Source organism: Streptopelia decaocto (assembly GCF_964273445.1).
Source record: "Streptopelia decaocto genome assembly, chromosome: 22".
In the NCBI taxonomy this organism is placed as follows: domain Eukaryota; kingdom Metazoa; phylum Chordata; class Aves; order Columbiformes; family Columbidae; genus Streptopelia; species Streptopelia decaocto.
Window position 1 is genome coordinate 2,584,393 of NC_138677.1, and position 13,467 is coordinate 2,597,859.

Genomic DNA, 13,467 nt, shown 5'->3' on the forward strand with positions numbered 1-13,467 from the left:
AGCCTGTCCCTGCTGTGTTTGGGGGTGGGCTCATCCCTGATCCCCCCTGGGAGGTGACAGGGACTCCAGGAGGTGACAAGGACACGGGACAGGCTCTGTTACAATAAAACCTTTATTCCACTGGTGTGGCACTGGGTACAGATGTGTGACCGTGGCCAGAGCGGGTGTTGGGGACGTGGCCCCAGCCACACAAGGGCTGGACACCATGATGGTGTGCGTGGTGACAGGATCCCCTCGGGGACTGCACAGCGACAGGGTCCCTTGGGGACTTCATGGTGACAGCACTGTCCTTGCAGCCCCAAGGGGAGTGGTATCGAGTGTGGCCGGGGGTGGTGACATTCAGGGGTTGCTGTCACCCATCTCACCCTGCTGGGGTTGTGTTGGGCTTTTGGTGGCCTGGCCACCCCATCCTGGTTGTCACAGCGTCCTTGTCCCCTCAGGGTCACAGGCAGAGAGGGGAGTGGGGCACAGAGGCCAAAAGATGGGGTGGCACTCTGGGACACGGAGGGGGTCCCAACCCCCATGATGTCCCCAACACCCTCCTGTCACCGCAGCCGGGCAGCGGTGTCCCCAGGTTGCCCCTGCACTATGTCTCTGGTGCAGGAGGGCGCCCACCCATGGAGGACCACATTGTCCCCCACATGGGGACACGACCAGGACCACGGGGACCTCACAGCCTCTTGCATCGAACGTGCACGAAGAGCGTGGCCGGGGACAGGGACGTCCCGTCCTTGGAGAGCAGATGGATGTGCCGATACCCTGGGGACAGAGCCGGGGGCTGAGCGGGTGGCAGGGCGACCGTCCCTGTCCCCGGGGGGCCTGTCACCCACCTTCCCGCAGGCTGGCCAGGGGCAGGGTGAACTGGCCCACGAAGTCGTTGCAGGAGGTGCTGTCGTGATCCTCCACCACGAAGCGCAGCAGCGCCAGCTCGGGCACCCGCACCTGGAAACTCAGCATCTCCTCCCAGCGCGGGTTGAACCCTGCGGCACGGGCACGGGGGTGGGCGCTGCACCGGGGACACCGGGGACACCGGGAACCCCGGCATGGCGACCCGCTCCACTGGCCCCCGTGCTGCCCCGGCCCCGGTCTTGCGCTGAGGGGTGGGGGCTGGGGCGGATTGGGGGAGTAGGGGATGTACTGGGCTAAACTGGGGGAATGGGGGTGGTACTGGGGCTGGGCTGGGTCATACTGGGGAAACCGGGGTGATACTGGGGTTGGACTGGGTTATACTGGGAGAACAGGGATCATACTGGGGCCGGGCTGGGTTACTGGGGGAAACAGGGATCATGTTGGGACTGGGCTAGGCCATACTGGGGGAATGGGGGTCGTACTGGTGTTGGACTGGGCTATACTGGAACAATGGGGGTGACACTAGGACCAGACTGGTCTGTCTGGGGGAAATGGGGTTCATACTGGGGCTGGGCTAGGCCATACTGGGGGGACTGGCTGCCCTGGGAGGTCCCTGGGGACAGGGCGCCCTGGACTGTCCCCAGAACCAGGGTGCTCTGGGGTGTCCCCAGGGGACTGCGATTGTCCCTGGGGATGGAGTGGCCTTGGGTGTCCCCAGGGGTCAGGGTGCCCTGGGGTGTCCCCAGGGGACTGGGTGCCTTCGGGTGTCCCAAGAGATCAGGTCCCCTGGGGTGTCGTCGGGGATCAGAGTGACCTGGGACACCCCTGGAGATCAGGTGCCATGAGGTGTCCCCAGAAACCAGGTGCCCTGGGGTGTCCCCAGGGGACTGGGTGTCCTCGGGTGTCCCAAGAGATCAGGTCCCCTGAGGTGTCCCCAGGGACCAGGGTGTCCCTAAGGACCGGGTGCCCTGGGGTGTCCCCAGGGCTTATGGCACCCCGCGGTGTCCCCAGGGAGGGCGGCCGGGTGGCACTCACCGTTGTTGGGTCGGTGGCGGGTCTGGTGGCTCTGGCGGTCGCTGGGGACACCGTGGATCTCCACCCGCACCAGCGGGTCCACGATGGAGCTGCCGGTCTCCCGCGACAGCTTGGGCAGCTGCTGCGCCGTGATCACCTGGGGACAGCGGGTGGGGGACAGTGGCACAGGGTGACGGGCCCCAGGAGGGACACGGTGGCACATGGCTGGGTGTGGGGACAGGGCCGGTGTCCCCAGGAGGGACACAGTGGCACATGGCTGGGTGTGGGGACAGGGCCGGTGTCCCCAGGAGGGACACAGTGGCACATGGCTGGGTGTGGGGACAGGGCCGGTGTCCCCAGGAGGGACACGGTGGCACATGGCTGGGTGTGGGGATGGGGTGGGGAGGATGGACGTGGTTCGTGCCACCCGGAAGGGACGTGGTTGATACCAGCTGGGTTTGGGGACAGGTTTGGTGTCCCCAGGAGAAGGGATGTGGGTGGCACTTCCCTGGGCATGGAGATGGGCTCAGTGTCACCCAGGAGTAGGGATATGGCTGGTGCCCAAACAGATGTGAGGACAGAGTCAGTGTCCCCAGGAGGAGAGAGGTGGGTGGCATCCAGATGGACGTGGGGTTGGTGACACTCAGGAATCACAGAATCACAGACTGGTGGGGTTGGTGGCACTTGGGAGGAGATTTGTGGGTGACACCTGACTGGACATGAGGTCGGTGTCACCCAGGAGGGACATGGGTGGCACCTGGTTGGGCATGTGGTTGGTTGGTGTCACCCAGGTGGGACATGGGTGGCACCTGGTTGGGCATGGGGTTGTGTCACCCAGAAGAGACGTGGGTGGCACCTGGTTGGGTGTGGGGTTGGTGTCACCCAGGAGGGACATGGGTGGCACCTGGTTGGGCATGGGGCTGGTGGCACCTGGCAAAAGCTCTACAGGTGACACCTGTCTGGGCACAGGGACCGGTCCAGTGTCCCCCAGCAGGGACATGGGGGCAGGGAACACGGGGTGTCCTCACCCTGATGTGCAACGCCAGGTGTGGGGACGCGTCCCCGGGGGGGCTGCGCAGGCTGGGGGGCTTCAGCACGTAACCGCAGCACCCGTTGCCCAGGAACCGCCCGGCGTTCAGGTCCATCTCGTAACCCGGTGTCTGGAAGTTGAGGGCCACTGCGGGGACAGGGGGATGGGGTGGGTGACACCTCCCTGGGGAGGGCGTCCCAGGTCACGGGATGTCCCCCGGGGGGTCTCACCCAGCTGGCAGCCGGCGTTCCACATCTCCTGGGGGTCGTAGTTGGACGAGTCCATCTTCAGCCCGCCCGGGTAGACACGGCTGAGCTGCCGCGCGTTGTACTGGGCCAGCGCCGCGCCTGGGGGGACACGGCTGAGCAGGGACCCTGCACCCACGGGTGACAGTGTCCTGCTGCACCCGTGTGCTGGGGACAGGGACGGAACCTGCCCGGCTGGGGGGCCCAGGGTCTGAAACATGACCCTAGACCTTGACTTGGACCTTGTCCTTAGACCCCAGACCTTGACCTTGGACTCCTGACCCCAGACCTCAGGCCCTGGATTCTCACCCAGATCTTAATCACAGCCATGGATGTTGGAGCCTGACCCTGGAGCCTGACCCTAGACCTTGACTTTTTAGACCCCAGACCTTGACCCTGGACCCCAGACTCTGAACCCAAGCCCCAGATCCCAGACCCTGATCCCAGACCTCAGCCCCTAGACCCTGACCCAGACCTTAACCTTGGATCCTGACCATGGACCCCAGACCTTGTCTTTGGACCTCTGACCCTGGACGCTGAGCCCAAACCCCGGACCTTGACCTCTGACCTCAGTCCCTGGACCCTGACCAAGATCTTAATCCCAGCCCCAGCCCCAAGACCTGACCCAGGACCCAAATTCCACATCCCAAACTCTGACCCTGACCCTGACCCTGACCCAAGACCCTGTGCCCCTCACCCTGGCCTCTGGCCCCAGACCCCAGTGCCACCAGCCTGGCCAAGCCACCATATCCCAAACACCACCCACGGAGCCACCCTGGTGACAGAGCCCATTGGTCTCAACCCCATCCTGCACCCCAGTGAAGACAGGAGCGTGTAACCACCCTGTCCCCATCCTTGTCCCCATCACGTCACTCTCACCCGCCTCCTTGATGAGCTTCCGTGCCTTCCTCTCGCTGAAGGAGGACACCTGGCAGGGCCGGGGGTGGCGCAGGGCCTGGGCCAGGCCGGGGAAGGGGACAGCCTGGCAATATACCACCATGGCCGACAGCTCCGGGGCCACCTGCAGCCCCTCCTTGGCCTGCGGGAGCCACCGTGGTGTCAGTGCCACCCTGAGTCTGGGGGTCACCCGCCTGCCTGAGGGTCTACAGACCCCCTACCCTGCCAGTGCTGAGTGCTGAGATCCCAAAGGCCATGGAGACCCCCAAAGAGATGGAGGCAATGGAGACCCTGGAGGTGATGGGGACCCCAAGTGGGTGTAGACCCTGAGGTGAGGGAGACCCCAAAGTGGACACCCCAGGATGTTAGAGACCCCAAGGTGAGGGAGACCTTGAAGTGATGGACAACCCAAGAGGATGGAGACCTTGAGGTGATGGGCAACCCAAGAGGATGGAGACCTTGAGGTGATGGAGACTCTGAGGTGATGGAAAATGAAGGCAATGGAGAAACCCCCACCCAAGGCAATGAAGAGCCTGAGGGATAACCCTGGAGGTGATGGAGATCCCAAAGTGATGGACACCCAAGGTCATGGCGTTCTCAAGGCAATGGAGACCCCAAGGTGATGAGACCCCAAAAAAGGAGCACACGACCCAATAGGGGAAGAAGGTGGCACAGCCAAGGAGTCCCCAAGTATGGTCCCCTCTGTCGGGCAGCGACAGCCCCTCTGTCCCTGCAGTACCCAACCCCTCAGCCCCCTCAACTCCATCACACGACCCACCTGCATAGGTTTGACCTCTTGTAGCGGCTGCAGCGACTGGAAGAGAACAGGGCAACGTTGGGGGTGCTGGCAGTGCCCGCCTGCCCCGTGCCCCAGTGTGGCTGGGACACAGCGGTCCCCTGGCACTGCTGGGACATGGTGGTCCTCCAGGACCACCAGGACACCATGGTCCTCCAGCACCCCGAGGACACCGTGGTCCTCCATGTTCACTGGCACACCATGGTCCTCCAGCACCACCAGGACACCATGGTCCTCCAGAACCACCACGACACCATGGTCCTCCATGTTCACTGGCACACCATGGTCCTCCAGCACCACCAGGACACCATGGTCCTCTAGCATCACTAGGACACCATGGTCCTCCAGCACCACAGCCCTAGTAGAGCCCCTTACCTGCCGTCTGCTTCTCTCCTGCAGCTTCTCCTCCTCTTCCTCTTCTTCCTCCTCCTCTTCCTCCTCCTCAGGGTCCTGGAGGGAGGTGACACCCTGGGGACGATGCCAGGACTCTGGCAGCTTCTTGCCCTTCACCAGGATCTTCCCCTTCAGCTGCTGTGGGAGGAAAGGCCAAGCTCAGGGCTGGGAGGGGACACGGGGACACCGCGGTGGGCGGGCGGGTGGCCTTACCTCCGGGGACGGGAGGCTGTGGGGGTCCTGCCCCTCCAGCGGCTGCGTCAGCAGCATGTCCCCAAGCATGGCCTTCATGTGGCGGGCCATGGTGGCCTGCTGCTCCAGCCCGCAGTGGTTCTCCAGGGACAGGATGACAGGGTAGGGCGATTGCTGGGGACAGGGACAGGCTCAGCACCCAGGACCCACCACCAGTCCAAGGCCACCAGCACCCAAACTGACCTTGAAGGCGTAGTCACGGATGGTCTCAATGACATCGCGGAAGAGGATTTTGGAGGTGAGCGTGTGGCCGTGGTAGACGACGGGTTCTCCATCGGAGCCCTCCCAGCAGTCCAGCTCCACGCAGCGGCAGCCCGCCATCAGCGCCCTGCCACCACACCGGCACTGTCACCGTCACCCAGCCCGTGGGACCAGCGCGGAGCTCCCGAGCACGGGCACCCACCTGGCGTACGCCTCGGTGCTGCTGGTGCCACCGAGCTGGTGGCGGGTCAGGTAGGTGTTGTGGGACGAGGAGATGAAGTAGTGGCACAGGGGCTGCCCCATGTCCTGGTGCACCCGCGCGTGCTCCTGGTTGAAGATGTCACCGGCGGGCGAGAGCAGGTACATCATGAAGCCGTCCAGCATCATCAGGTCCTGCTGCCTGGCTGTGGGACACACGCTGCTGGTAGGGTGACACCCCGAGGACTGTCCCCAGCTGGATGTCCCCTGTCTCCCAGCAGTGCCACGTTCACCCCAGGCCTGGCAATGCAGCACACAGGGGACATGCAAGTCCTCTTGGGTGTCCCATCTACATCCTCATGTCACCCATCCCGCTAGTGCCACATTCATGGTGGCATCCATGAGACATGGAGGTTCCTTGTCCCCATCCTGATGTCCTCTGTCCTGATAGTGCCATGGTCGCCCCAAGCCCGGGACTGTTGCACTAAGGGGACACGGAGGTTCCCTTGGTGTCCCACCTCCACCCTGCTGGTGCCACATCCACCCTGGGGTTACTGCTGGGATACCCAGGGGACATGGAAGCCCATTCCCACCCTCATGTCCCCTGTCCCCACAGTGCCATGTCCACAAGGCCACATGTCAAACCACTGGCACCAGATGCCACCCCAGGGAAGGGACACGGGGACACTCACCCGAGCCTTGGAGAACCATCTTGGGGAGGTGACACCACTCAGTAGACCCCCATCCCCATGTCACCCGTTACCTCCCCTGGCCACAGCAGCACCCACCTCACCACCCCAACATCTACCATCCACCACCCCAACATCCACCACCCCAACATCCACCACCCCAACATCTACCATCCCAACATCCACCATCCCACCATCCACTATCCCACCATTCCATCCACCATCCACAATCCACCACCCCAACGTCCCACCATCCACCATCACAACATCCACCATCCCACCATTCCATCCACTGTCCACAATCCACCATCCCAACATCCACCATCCCACCATCCCACCACCCCAATATCCACCATCCCACCATCCCACCATCCACCATCCCACCATCCCACAATGCACCATCCACCATCCCACGATCCACCATCCCACCATCCACCATCCAACATCCCACCATCCACCATCCCACCATCCACTATCCCACCATTCCATCCACCATCCACGATCCACCACCCCAACATCCCACCATCCACCATCCCACCACCCCAACATTCACCGTCCACCATCCCACCATCCACCACCCCATCATCCCATCATCCCACCATCCCACCATCCACCACCCCAACATCCACCATTCCACCATCCCACCCATGGACCGAGCTGCCCGTCCTCATCCCCACCCGTGTCATTGAGCTCGTGGGTGTGGATGACGGCGCGGGCCTGGCGCAGGCTGGCGTCCTCGCCCTGGTCCCGCAGGAAGTCCCGCAGCTCCTCGGCCGACAGCACGTGGTCCTCGCCCGAGTAACGCCCAAAAAGCTCCTCCAGCTCCGGGCGCCGCAGCAGCCGCCGGCAGAACTCCTCCAGCTCCCGGCCCTCCAGCCGCTCGTCACCCGAGCGGTCGCACTCCTGAGGGGACCCAACCTTGGGGACCGTCCCCTGCCCACAGCCACCCCCTGCCTTCTCCTGCCTGTCCCTTGCAGTTAGCAGCACGTGTGATGAGGTTTTCTGGGGGGGTGAGTTGTGCCTGGGGGGTGTGGGGCATGTCCCCTCTGTCCCCACTCATTCCACAATGCTCTAACCCCCCCGTCTGTGATGGAGCAGAGCAGAGCACCGTGCCTCAGTTCCCCCAGGTGGAAGGGGACCTTGGGAGATGCCCATGGGGACAACACCCCACAGGGGTGGAACGTCACACCTTGGGGACCCACAGAGCAGTGCAGGGAGACAGCTCACCCCACCACGCAGGAGCTCATGATGGGATCCAACCATTGCTGGTGGATCCAATCATTGGTGATAGATCCAACCAGTGGTGGTGGATCCAACCAGTGGTGGTAAATCCAATCATTGGTGGTGGATCCAACCATTAGTGATAGATCCAACCACTGATGGTGGATCCAACCATTGGTTGTTGATCCAGCCATTGGTGGTCAATCAGTCACTGGTAGATCCAACCATCGCTGGTGGTCATGGTAGGTGGCTTTGGGTGTGACAAGTCTGACAGTTCTCTGTGCTTGGGAAGGCAGAGAAGGACCCAGCGTCCTCTCTTGGGGACAGCAGGTGACAGGGTGCAGGGCAGGTACCTTGAAGAGCTTGTAGGCGTAGCCGTCGTCCATGTGGATGTTGATCATCCTCAACATGCTCTTCACCTCCCGGAACGACATCTTGTTGTCCTTGTCCCTGTCCGCTCGCTGCAGGACCCCATGGATCCAGCTGCACCAGGGTAAGGAAACCACCCGCCATCACCCCACGCCTGTCCCCAACCTGTCCCCAAGCTCCCCCAGCGCTGACAAAGGATACTGGTCAAGCTTCTCCCACTGGCTCATGGCCTGGAGCCGCCCCATCAGCTTGGTGAGCCCTTGCACCCAGTGCCGCGCGTCCTCCTCGCCCCGGGCCACCAGGTCCATGTTCTTGCGCTTGCCCCTGAAGACCAGGGTGAAGCAGAGCCCCGCGGGGAAGGCGGCTCCGTGCTTGCGCAGGCCCTCGGACTGATGTCCCTCGCGCACCCCCTCGATGTGTGTCACCGAGACTGCGGGGACACCGCGGTGATGGGGACACCCCCTGAGCATCCTGCAAGACACGCCGGCTGCTGAGGGACACCCAGGCCACCCTATGTGTCCCCAGGGCCATCCCAGGGACCAGGGAGTGGATGCTGTCAATGCCAAAGCCTGGCTTAACCCGCTAATCCCAGGCGAGACGGGGCGGGAGCCGCTGTCCCCTGCGGGGATGGGGACTGGGACACTGGGGGAATGGAGTTCTGTGGCAGCAGTGCCAGCTCTGGGCACCCGTCCCAAATGAGGGGGTGGAAGGAGATGGGTGACACTGGGGAGCGGGGACAGGGTCTGGCTGGGATGGAGATGGGACCTCGTGCTGGTCCCAAGGGGATGGGGAAGGGTGGGGGCTCTGGGTGCTCACCCTGGGGGGCAATGGGGGGCAATGGGGGGCACTGGGAGGCACTGGGAGGCACTGGGTGCAGGGGGTTGGGGTCTGAGTGTGGGTTTGGGTTCTGGATGGGGCTCTGGGTCCCAGGCTGGAGTCAGGGTCCTGGAGGGGGCGGTAAATGTTCTGGACTGGGGTCCACATCTCAGCTCAGGGTCTGGGCCCCAGGCTGGAGGTGCAGGTCCCAGACTGGAGTCTGCGTCCTGGGTGGGGGTCTGGGTGGGGGCTTGCGTCCCAGATGCAGGTTTAGATCCTGGGTAGGGGCTCCAGGTTCCAGGTTGTAGCCTTGATCCTGGGTTGGGTACTGGGTCCTGGGGGGAAATCTGGGTCTGGGGTGGGGGTCTTGGTCCTGGGTCGGGGCTTGGGTCCCAAATTGGGGTCTGGGAGCTGGGTGGGGTCCGGATTCTGGGTGGGGGTTCATGTCCCAGGTTGTGGGCTAGATCCTGGGCTGGGCTCTGGGTCCTGGAATGGGATCCAAGACCTGGGGGGAAATCTGTGTCCTGAGTGGGGTTCTGGGTGGGAGTCTGGGTCCCCACAGGCAGGTTTGGGGCACTGCCCCGGTCCCAACCCCTTGGTGCAACTCGCGGCAGTGCAGGGCGCAGTCCAGGGTCCCCGAGCCCCCGGGGGACGGTCCCCAGCGGTGACACTCACAGCTCTGCCGGGAGCGGCTGCGCCTGGAGCCCCTCTCGAAGCAGACGGTCGCCCCGTCCTCCTGCAGGCGGAACAGTCGCTCCCTGGGGCACCCCCGGGACTTGACCTTGCGGAGCACGGACCCCCGCAGCATCCGCTGGACGTCCTCATCCTCCATCAGCCCTGCGGGGACCAGCCTGTGGGGTTCTGTGCTGGTACTGGGGTTACTGGGGGTACTGGAGGCTCTGGGGGTGTATTGGGGTACTGAGAGAGGGCTTGGTGTACATCTGTATGCACATCTGCATGTGTACCCCCCTGTACATCCCACGGATGGGATGGGATGGGACATGATGGGACAGATGGGATGTAACAGGACAGATGGATGGGATGGGATGGGATGGGATGGGATGGGATGGGATGGGATGGGATGGGATGGGATGGGATGGGATGGGGTGGGATGGGATGGGACAGAACAGGATGGGACATGATGGGACAGATGGGATGTAACAGGACAGATGGATGGGATGGGATGGGATGGGATGGGATGGGATGGGATGGGATGGGATGGGACAGAGCAGACAGGATGGGATGGGACATGATGGGACAGATGGATGGGATGGGATGGAATGGGACAGAGCAGACAGGATGGGATGGGACATGATGGGACAGATGGGATGTAGCAGGACAGATGGATGGGATGGGATGGGACATGATGGGACAGAGGGGGTGTAACAGGACAGATGGATGGGATGGGATGGGATGGGATGGGATGGGATGGGATGGGATGGGATGGGATGGGATGGGATGGGATGGGACAGAGCAGACAGGGTGGGACAAGACAAAATGGGACATGATGGGACAGACATGACAGGACAGGATGAGACTGGATGGGACAGGATGGGATGGGACAGAGGACAGGACAGGCAGGACAAGCCACTGCAGCTGGCCGAGGAGACAGGACACGGCAAGGCGGTGGCAGAGCCCAGCTCACACAGCACAGCACAGCTGCTAAATCCCAGCAAAGCCGCCCAGATCCCACGCGGGGAGCACTGGGATGTGCTGGCAGCAGAGGCCAGGCCAGGAATGATGACAGGGTGGCCTCAGGGGACATGCGGGCTCGCGCCCGGTCTCACAGCAGGGCAGGGACTTTTCCGTCCATTCTCCATAAAGCAGTTATTTCCTCCCATTTTGTTTTGGCAAATGCTCCTTCAAAGCAGCCTCAGTGCCCAGGTCCCCGCTGCGGCCCGAGACGCTGCTCCCGGGATGGGAAACGGCAGGTTTGGGGCTGAGCAGGGACATCCCGAGCTGGCCATGGCCTTGGGGACACGGCACCAGCTGCCACCACCTCCTGCGGGGTCACATCTGCTCACAGTGCAGGACCAAGGGCACCTTCAGAGGGCAGGTATGGACGCATCATGCAGAAGCATATGGGTGTGCGGATGTATGGATACAGGCACACGGGTACAGAGATGGATGGACACAGAGATGGTTGGGCACGTGGACAAGTGTATGGATGCCTGGACATACGGACACATGGTTATATGGATACAGGGATGTATGGATACATGGATATAGGAATGCAGGGATGTATGGATGCAGGGATGCACAATGCGAGGACACACAGGCACATGAATGCATGGATGCAGTAGCATATGGATGCGTGGACACATGGAAATACATATACAGGGATGTGTGGAAACACGGATGCAAGGATACACAGACACACAGGCATATGGGTGCATGGACATATGGACACACTGGTGCATGGATATAGGGATGCAGCGACACAGAGGCATGTGGATGCATGGATATAGGGATGCAGGGGTGTATGGATCCATAGGCACATGGATGCAAAGATGGATGCATGGGCATATGGATGCACTGATGCATGGACACATGGATGCACGGATGTACAGACACAGGGATGCAGAGATGCAGTGACAGATGGGTGCACTGACACAAGGACACACAGACACCTGGGCACGTGGATACATAGACTCACAAGCACACAGATGCACAGACCCATGGGTGCGTAGGACATGGTGACACAGGGACACACGGAGCTGCAGCAGACACACGGCCACACTGAGCCCTGCAACTCCGGGCACCCGGCTGCAGGTCCAAAGCACGCGTGAGCCGCGCAGCGGTGGGAGCACAGCAAACCCCGCGGCACGGGGCCAGCCCGGCCCTGCCCGCGGCTCCCACGCAGGACCTGGCCCGGCCGCCCTACGGGAGCAACGTGACCTTCCCGGCAGCCGCTCCTCCTGCCCACACCTCAGGGTCAGCCCTGTGCCGGCAGCGCTGTGGGCAGCACTGTTGTGTGGGGAAACTGAGGCAGGGTATTAGGTGAGGGTCCCAGGGAGCTGGAGCTGAGCCTTGGGGACAATAAACACCCTGAGCAGGAGGGCTCCTGTCACCTGTGATGCGGCTGAACCCTGACCCTGCTGGCCCCCAACATCTGGGGCAATACACAGCTATGCTGGGGCTACCTTGGCGACCCCTCCCAGGCACAGGGACCCTTCCCTGCCGTGGGGGACCCCATTAACCTTGGGGACACCCCCTGCCATGTGTGCCCTCCTGGCTATGGGGGACCCCATCCACCTTGGGGACATTCCTTGGCGTGGGGACCCTCGTGGCCATGGGGAGTTCTCCCCATGGTGAGGATCTCCCGTAACCATGGGGACAATTTCCTCCATGGGGACCAAGGCTCCCTTGGGGACACTCCCTGCCATGGGGGACCCCATCCACCTGGGAGACCCCTCCTGGCCATGGGGGACCCCATTAACCTCGGGGACACTCCCTGCCATGGGGGAGCCTCCCAGCTACGGGGACTTCATGTAACCTTGGGGACATTTTCCCACATGGGGACCTCGGCTATCCTGGGGACACCTCCCAGCCACGGGGACCGACCCCTGCCGTGGGGGTCCCCATCCACTTCGGGGACCCTCCCACTCACCCAGACCCCCCCAGGTCCCCGGCTGGCACAGCCCCCCCGGAGTTTCTGTCCTCCCCGTCGGGTCCCCCCGGCGGGACCGGCCCCGGGACTCACCCATTTTTTTCAAGGCTCTCCCGGGCCGGCGGGGGCCACCGGAGCCGTCCGGCGGGGAGCGGGGCTGCTCGGCGGCGGGACGAGCCTTCCTGCCGCAGATCATTGTGCGGGGCCGGTGTCCCGGGACCCCTGTGCACCCGATGCTCCCGGTGTCGGCGATGCCCCGGTGTCCCCGGCCGGTGCAGCCGGGCTGGGCGGTGGCGGAGGCCGGGGCTGGGCTGGGGCTGGGCGGCCCCGCCGGGACCGGGGCCGGGCGCGGGGAGGTACCGGGAGGAGCCACATTTCAGTCCGGACGGTGTTAACCGTTTGTGCCCGCCCGGGCCGAGAGGGCGCTGCCGGTGGTGGGCTGCACCGGGACGGGGCTGCACCGGGGTCCGGTTTGCGCCGGGGTCCGGGCTGTACCGGGACGGGGCTGCAGCGGGCTCGGGGCTGCACCGAGGTCTAGTTTGCACAGGAGTCCGGTTTGCACCGGGACGGGGCTGCACCGGGATTGTTTGCACAGGGATCCAGTCTGCACCGGGAACGGGCCGAGATCCCGGTGTGCACCGGAGGAGTTGCTCTGCACAGCGGGTTCCCGTTCTGAACCGAGCAAGGACCGGTCCGCCCCGGAACGGACCAGGGGTCCCCACCACCCCCCGCGGATCCTCCAGCACCAGGGACCGGCCCAGGGGACACCCCGGTATCTGTCAGCAGACCCTGGTGTGCGTGGGGGTCACGGCTGCCGATGTCACCGGTGGGAACCCAGGGGACCCCTTCCACCAGCCTGGGGACAAGGGGACTCTCGGGGCCCCCTC

At 63.5% G+C, this 13,467-nt stretch overlaps 1 protein-coding gene across 1 annotated transcript; it reads right to left on the reverse strand.

The window, feature by feature from the left end:
* Positions 1-94: 94 nt before the first annotated feature.
* Positions 95-12,825, reverse strand: PLCD3 (phospholipase C delta 3). The gene is made up of 16 exons (XM_082071093.1): positions 12,674-12,825; positions 9,646-9,807; positions 8,356-8,584; positions 8,139-8,268; positions 7,242-7,467; positions 5,880-6,081; positions 5,660-5,804; positions 5,438-5,590; positions 5,207-5,362; positions 4,814-4,849; positions 4,018-4,177; positions 3,124-3,240; positions 2,892-3,040; positions 1,885-2,020; positions 831-980; positions 95-759 (listed from the first exon to the last, which is right to left on the reverse strand). The coding sequence occupies exons 1-16, from the start codon at positions 12,774-12,776 to the stop codon at positions 671-673; spliced, it is 2,343 nt and encodes a 780-aa protein (XP_081927219.1). The 5' UTR covers positions 12,777-12,825; the 3' UTR covers positions 95-670.
* Between the last annotated feature and the right edge of the window lie 642 nt (positions 12,826-13,467).

Excerpts from the sequence above, each read along its gene's own strand:
- PLCD3 (XM_082071093.1), bottom strand. The coding sequence starts at position 12,776 with ATGATCTGCGGCAGGAAGGCTCGTCCCGCCGCCGAGCAGCCCCGCTCC. Across the intron at positions 8,585-9,645 it reads CAGCCGCTCCCGGCAGAGCT|TCTCGGTGACACACATCGAG; the intron begins GTGAGTGTCACC and ends GTGTCCCCGCAG. Across the intron at positions 8,269-8,355 it reads CAGTGGGAGAAGCTTGACCA|CTGGATCCATGGGGTCCTGC; the intron begins GTATCCTTTGTC and ends ACCCTGGTGCAG.